Source organism: Neopelma chrysocephalum, unplaced genomic scaffold (assembly GCF_003984885.1).
Source record: "Neopelma chrysocephalum unplaced genomic scaffold, ASM398488v2 Primary Assembly neopelma1_45, whole genome shotgun sequence".
Lineage (NCBI taxonomy): Eukaryota > Metazoa > Chordata > Aves > Passeriformes > Pipridae > Neopelma > Neopelma chrysocephalum.
The window spans coordinates 4,283,936-4,291,865 of record NW_020897704.1 but is presented as its reverse complement, the minus strand read 5'-3'; the positions used below and the strand labels follow the sequence as shown (position 1 = coordinate 4,291,865).

General features: G+C 40.3%; 1 protein-coding gene across 1 annotated transcript in view; it reads right to left on the bottom strand.

Annotated features, from left to right (window-relative positions):
- Positions 1-3,912: 3,912 nt before the first annotated feature.
- The window catches only part of TUBGCP6 (tubulin gamma complex associated protein 6), a 43,542-nt gene continuing 39,524 nt past the window's right edge, over positions 3,913-7,930 (bottom strand). Inside the window, 3 exon segments of the mRNA XM_027679216.1 lie at positions 3,913-4,399; positions 6,206-6,405; positions 7,514-7,727. Coding sequence (XP_027535017.1) covers positions 4,308-4,399; positions 6,206-6,405; positions 7,514-7,727 — 506 coding nt within the window. The 3' untranslated portion in view covers positions 3,913-4,307.

Below are 7,930 nucleotides of genomic sequence, written 5' to 3'. Positions count from 1 at the left end.
GGTATGCTTGGAGCAAGGTAAGGGCCCTCACAGTATTCAAAGGGAAACCTCCCTCCCACTTACTTGGCTATAAGACCTATGCTGACACCACTTTTATTCTTCCTTATGTCATTGGAATTAAACGGATCACCTGATGTCAGCAGATTCAGGATGGGATTTTAACTCTGTTGACAGAAGTAGGCCTTTGGGTAGAAAGTGAAGTTGTATTTTGTTTATTAGTTTATTTAAACCAAATAATTTAAACACACATGTGGCTCCTCGGGGTGCTTCAGCTGGGGTAAATCTCTGCACTCCAAAATATCTGTTGAACAGACTGGTTTCAGGTATTCTGCATTTGAGTTTGTCTGTGATGGAAGTGGGTTTAGGCCAAACCTGCTGCTTGTGCCTTTGCATGGAGTGCATTCAGACATGGTCCACTGAAAGAGCAAATTCAGGCCTTGGTTATCCTGAATTTACTTTGTCAGCTCCATGTTTCACATATTTGACTGTGTATCTCCCTCCAGACAGCACCCTTCATCAGGTCACACACTGCCACACGCTCTGGCTGCTCACTTGTGCTCAATAATGTCCAAGCAGCCCCAATGCCCCTCCTTAGCTGATCCTTCAGCATTGTTAACACAGGTGGTGGGACTCGGGCAGCTTTACCTCTGACCAGAGTCGATGAGACAGGTGGAGGCAGTAACATGCACTTACCCCTCCAGAGCCGGGTGACAGCTGGGGGTAATGGATGTGAATCCAAGAGGAGGGTTTCACGATGCTGTCACATCCAGTGTAAGATCACACAGTTATGGCTGAGTTCTAAATAATGCAGCCACTACCTCTGTTACATCTTTTCATTTGACTTTGTGCTTCCTGCATTTACAGTGGGACATTTTTTGTGTGCAGTGACATTGCTCAGTTCCTCTCAACTGTATAAAAATGTTGCATTCAGTCCCCCCACCTTCCCTTAACACTTCTATTTTCCCTCATTCCCAAATCAGCCATGGAACTGAAGGATACAGCTTCCCTGTGTCAGGGCAGGTACCATGGCATATAAATCAAAGGATATTAGGGGCAGTGATAAAGCTCCAGACACACGTGAGTATAGACTGTACCTTCTTCTGTTCATGCAGTTCTTGCAGCAGATGCATAATTAATAAGGGAGCAGAAACGCAAAGGGAACAGCCAGGCTTATCTGTCTCTCCAAGGCACGCAAAAAATCTGAAGCTCCCTGCTGCTCCTCCTCCCCTGCTGCTGTTTTGGCTGGGCAAGGACAGTGCTGCAGCACTGCAGAGCTCTTGCTGAGCATGCACCTTCAGCAGGTAAACCCAGAGGTGAGATTTAATGATACTTTGGGCAAGTATAAACAGAAAACATTTTTTTTTTGTAGACAAAGCTGACCTACAAAGCTTACTTCATGGGTTTTCTAGTCTGGAGTCGATTTAGAAGTTGACATTTTTATACAGTAGAACATTAGATGGTTGGATTGTTAAATAGCATTTCCTCTTTTTTTTTTTTTTAAGTGGCACAAAGAAAGATGGATACTATTACCACTTTTTCAGGTGGAAAATCTAAAGCACCAAGAGATTAGGTGATTTTGCTGAAGACAGCAAAGCAGTGCTGGCTCCCAGGCCTGGCTGGTGACGGAACAGGTTTTTCATGCCCTGAGCAGCAGGCTGTGGTGTGGTCCATCAGCTGCACACAGAAATGAAAAGGACCTGGGCTGACACTGTGGGCAGTGATGGGGATCAGTAATAGGCAGCTTCTGCCTCCTCAGCTTGTCAGACAGGAAACCTCCCATCTGAAATGCTCTTCCCCTGAGTTAATTCAGCACCAGGACTGGCATTACGACATTCCTCTTATGTAAACTGGCTTTTCTCCTCTGTTCTTTTGCAGCCAAAAAACAAAAGGTGATCCATTCACCTTTAAATCTTCCCCAGAAGTGGAGATAGCAGATTCTCTATCAATGAATGTGAAGCCAGGGCAAAAGGAGGTCAAGGAGGGAATGCTCTTGAGCTGCCTTTGGCAGGCCCCATACACTGTAGCTCTGCTGGCTGTGGGGCTTTCACCCTTCCACCTTTATTTAGCAGTTACCAGTGCCAAGGTGTGGATCAGAATTCTGTAGATGATTTTCACTCCCCTGCACTCAAAAGTTTTACTGTGCAGAAAAACCAAGAGCTAATACAACCACTTCTATATGAAGTGCTCCTATAACACCACAAAAGTTGAAGATACACATTAGTTTTTCTAGTTTGAGGACGTTCTTGGTATTTCTTAACTGCCCTTTTAAACAAGCAGTATTTTCCAAATCAAAGTTAATTTTCTGTTGTGCAGTGTCTGGACAGGACAGAGTTAACCTTCCTAGCAGGCTGTTACAGGGCTTTGTTTGGATTTGCAGCTAAATCAGGGCTGATAACACAGCCACGTTTTGGCTGTTGATGAACCCTGTTTGCACAGTGTCAAGGCTGTCTCTTCCCTCCTCTTCCCTCCCTCGGCCCCTGCCCAGGAGGCAGGCCAGCAGCTGGGAGAGGACACAACCAGCCTGAGCTGGCCAAAGGGCTAATCCATGCCTTACAGCGTCATGCTCAGCAGTGCAAATGGGGAGTGGTGTGGGGGGTTATGTGTCTTAATTTCTGTACTTTGCTCTCATTTTTTTCTCGAAGACTTTTGTCTCTAAAGAAGGAGAGAATCCCTCTAAGATTGCACCTAAAGTCCTAACTTTGCAGTATTCATCAGGGCTTGCATTTGAGAAGTTTTTAGCTATTGCTAATCTTGCCCTTTTCCTTCACTGGGGAGCACTCCTTCAGAAGTCAAGGAGAAAAGGTTGCTCCTCTTGCGTAATCGTACCAGGACTTTTAATTTAGGTGCTCTGAATCCCTTTTTCTCTCTTCCCTCTTTCTACCCTCTCTTGGCTGCCTATGTCAGCGGCCAGGTAAGGCCTTCAGGCATTTTGAAGAGCTGACTGCAGGTATGTGTGCTGTTCCTCCAGGAGTTACACTCGGTTCATGGGAAAGATAAAACTTTGTCTTTCTACAATTACAGTGCAGTGCCAAGTCCCAAACATCAGATACTGCTCCCCACAGAAGCTGTGTGGCTGCTCTCCAGTGGGAAGTCTAGGTGCTTCACAACAAGACATCAGTCTGCACTAGAAGGTACGTACACACCCAGTCCTACAAATTCCCAAAATAGCTCTCTGCCTGCCCAGGCAACAAAATAGCTCAGTCTGCAAGCCACTTGCTCTTTCAATCCCCTGTTCTGCAGAACAGAAAGCAGCTAGTCAATTAAATACATCACAGATAAAGAAACAGCATAGCAGATGTATGTTACAACTGTGCATTACCACATTTTTACACTGACTTTGGAACCAGAGCAGAAGCAGAAGCAGAAACACACAGGTCAACTTCACCATTGGTATATTCTGACTCTAATGCTTATTTCTCTTCCAGAAAAAAAAAATCATAAGACTACCTATACATCATCAGAAAATAATCTTATTCAATATTCCATGGTATTGTTAACATTCCAGCCAGGCCTGTACCTTTAAATAAGTGTTTCCTAATCAGACAAACAGCTCCTGATGAATATATCCACATTTTAAGCAACTGTGCCTCCAGGATCTCAAAATCAACATATTTCAAAGCTGACTGCCTCTCTAAAACATTCTCATACCACGAAGTTGAAAGTTCAGCTGTTTCTTTTCACAATACAGGAAAAAAAAAAGAAGGAAAAGGAAAATTATTAGCAAATTGAAAATGTGATCCTTCAGTTAAAAGCAGTAGTTGGAATATATTGGGAATTACAGTTTTGTTTTGCTTTAGTGATGCTGAATTTCTGTTTTAGGTGTTTTACATAATCACCACAAAATAAGATGCACAGCTTAAATTAGGTATAAAGAAGCTAAATTTGGCGCAAGTTATCCAACAATTACCAAGGGCAGTTCTAGAAAGTATCTGTTAATTTATTTCATATACATGTATTTACATTGAAGGAAATTCACACCACTGAAAATACAACATTTACACATTCACAGATATACAGTTTTGCACTCTCTCCTGTGTTAAGATCAGGCACTCAGCTTTTCTCTCTCTGCAATAATGACAACATCAATTTTCAGCAGATAAAACAACTGGCAGGTTTGGTGGATTTTAAGCATCATCATGCTCTGTATGTGGTGGTTATTTTCTTCATGCTATTAGATAGTGGGTTATTTCACTGAAGAAAAATGCCCCTTGCATGGCATTTGCATAAGCTTCTATAAATCATAAGCATATATATATTTTTTTTTTCTGTTTTACTACGTTATCAGTGATCCTTACTCTATATAGAGTTCAGTTATCTTTGTAGTAGTTATTAAAGTTGATTCGCAGCAGAAAGTCCTCCAGATGTGGTTGGTATCCTCTATTTACAAGCTTTGTTACCACTGGAAGAAACACAAAAAAAATAAGCTTCAACTAAGATTAATATTCTAAAGTCAGCCTTGACAGTATCTGTGCCTTCTAATTAAAAAAAAAAAACGCCTAATGCAGAAATCTAAGGACAATAAAAACAAATGTACATTGCAACATAAGTCGAATATCTCTTTCTGGAATTATAAACTATTTCAAAAAAGATGCAAAAGAAAGACTATGTGTCGGTTCTAAGTGAAAGTGTATTATTCTAACAAAGCATTTCCTTATCAAATTGCATTCACAGAAACATAGAGATCATAGAATCTTTCACAGTTAGGTGGTGTGTTCTTATCATAATTTCAACTGACCAGGAAGTATGTTTAGGTCCTCTGGTGACCTCTGTGAAAGAAGTAGCTCTGCTGAAGTTTTCCTGAGCAAAGTCCAGTGTGAGAGAGAAAACCAAAGAGAAATTCCTAGGACAAACCCCTCAGGCTCTATGAACGAACAAACTGACTGCTCTAAACATCCTTAATTACAAAGGAAAAAAGCCAATAGAAACTCCCTGAGCTCACAAATATCCCATGCACTAATATAAAGGGAATTAGCAAGCAGCAGGAGCATGCAAGGAAGAAGGGAAAGTGTATTGTTAGAAGTTAGGGCCTGAGCCAAAGCCATTGAAGTCCAGACAACTTTGTATTGGCTTTCAATGGATTCTGGATCAACCCATTGTGGAAAGAGAGCATTTTACAATACATGGTGACTGAAGGTACAAGTGGAGATGAACAAGCACACATTTGCTTTGTAGTGCTTAATAATGAGGGTGTAAAGACTGGGTCACTCATCAAATTTCCTTACGGAATGGTCTATTAATCTCTGTCCATGAAGTAACCATAGATCTCGTAGTATGGGCTTAGGCGGCTCCCAGAGGTGTTCTGACTTCCTGTAGAATTTGGAAGCAGCCATTCTAACTCATCCTGAAATATCTGTTTTTGGTCCTTTGACACCATTTTTGGACACCCTTAAAGAATAAAAAGGGCAGCTCATTTCCTGAAGAATATAATCTGACTAGAAAGTATTCTAGAAAAATAGATCTAAGAAAAACAGTTGCACCTCCTTCAGGAATTCAGGATTTTCTAAAAAAAGGAACCCAAACCCCATGAACCACCTTTGTACTAGAGGAATGATAAGGAACTTGTACTAAAAACACAAGCAAGATCTGAAAGAGAAATGGAGAGGAAAGACAGGTAACCATTTCTTCACACTATAGCCTAAGCTGACAGTGAGATAAAATTTTATCATGTTAAAGGAAAGTACATTTGGCAAATGATCTGTGTAGCTGTAAAACACTTGCCTGGAGCACTGGCTTTAAGCTCCAGCTAGTGCTAGGAGGCTCTAGTCCAACATGGGAATCAGAATTTTCAAATCTCATAACCATGGTAATATTCAACTAGTGCATATATATCTAAAATTACTTCTAAGTGGTATCTAGCTATCTCTCATTGCTGCCAATAAAAAGTTTCAGAACTCAATTCCAGAGAAAAGAAAAATGTATGCACATATATAGAACTAAATACCAAATTCTTATTTTGTAAAGTAAGTTTAGCAAAAACTTACAGACAGTTTTGGGATATCTGTTAGATTTCTTTTGTGGACATTTTAACTAATGGATATGCAGATCTTTGCAAACCACAATAATGCAGTTTTCATTTGGGAATTACATTTTCTAACAGTAAGTACACACATCTTCCTACTTTTATGTTATACTACCAAAACATCTTTTTAATTTTTTCAGTTGTCAGTTATTTTTTCTTCTATCTAAAATTTATGCAATTTCTCACCTTTGAATAAGAAGTGGGAGTAATATTTGAAGGTATTGTATGACTGCTGCATCAGACCAAAGTTGGGATGAACAGCCATTTGCTTCCCTGCATCGAAGCTCCATGACTGAGAGATGAGCTGGCTGCGGAACTTCAAAATAAGGCTGAAGATGCTATGTATGATGTTCATCACAGGGGCTGCCTTCTCTGTCAACAGACCCCTAAGGGAAAACAAAAACAACTTTAGAAATTAGTTGACATAATTTATTGGTTGTAAGACTAAAAATACAAAGGGGTGACAATCCTTTAGGTTAAAGGTAATTGCTTGAAAAAAATCCACAAGACTGCAGCCAACTGTAATGGGGATTTTAAACGAGGTGCCTAAAACTAACATAGTTTGCTTGCACTTCCAAGAAACTGATATTTGCCCCAGTGTATCTGATTTCTAGAATTATATCTGTATTTGCAAAAGAGATGACATTTAAAAACATTATGCTCTCAGTCTCTTTAATCCCCTCTCATCCCACCCCCGGTATCCAAACAGCAGCTCTAACAAGTTGTTTCTGATTAAAACTGAAAAAGACATGAAAGGAGAGATTTCTTCTCGTTTATAATTTCTGTTCTTTATCATCTCTTCTCCCTCCATATCACCACTTTATCATTCCAGTGTACACTCTTCAAGAAGAAACAAAATAAACTCTAGGCTTCTTTCCTCTTGTGCACACCACCCCTCTGCCTCATATACAGTAACCAAGGGGCTAAAAACTTGTGATTCCTGAAAGACAGGTGTCTCTTGCACTGCTCATAAATGTGGACAGAGGCATCTTTTTGTCCCTTCAAAGCCCAGCCCTGGTCACTGCACATATATTAAAGGCACATAAAAGGTACAGAAGAAGCATTTTACATCCTTCAGCAAGGCTTACTTGTGCACACTACTCATGCTGAATGGAACAGCAGTAATTTACAAAGGCTATGACAAGGATGGGGTGAAAGAAAAACAGAACTGTGGCAAGAGTACCCTTAGTTTAGAGCTCTTAGGTTAGAGCTGTCCTGAGTAGAATGGAAACTTCCAGAGGCATAGTGAACAGGAGCAGGAGGTAACTCAAGGAGTTCCAGGGAAATGAAAACGACGGATAGATGAGGAGAAGCATCAAAGAACAGACCTCGCAACATGCCATGAAGTTTGTTTCCCTTACATAAAAACACTTTCATATGTAAAGACTACTTAGTGTGTCAGGTAGAAGTCAGTTTTGCACAAATACATTAGGCTAGAACTGGCCACTCCATTAACTTAAAATATTTGAAGTAAAAATAAGAATGGTAGCTTGCCTGAAGATTGCTTTGTTGAGGTATTCAGCATGTGTTCTGTGAATTTCTTCCAGGTTGCCCACAGAAGACAGTTTGTTTCCAAATTCGCACCATGTAACATGAAGAATCTGATTAGCAATGTAACCTTGAATAACTTTCACAAAATGCTGCATTTCATGCTTATACAGCTGGAGCTGTCGAAACTGAACAGAATTTGACGCATGACTCACTAAAGCTGAAAATAAAATCAGAAATACATTATCATCAGCATCCACAGACACCATCTAAACCCAGGATTTTTAAAGTAATGAAGGTTTCTGTTAGTAGAGTCTGTCTAAAATGCCAAGGAAGATTCTTAAAGAAATTTTGGCTTTTGAAGCTTGATGTGACTGTTTATAAGCAACTGTCTAGCAGAAGGTGCTAAAGGCATTTTAAACA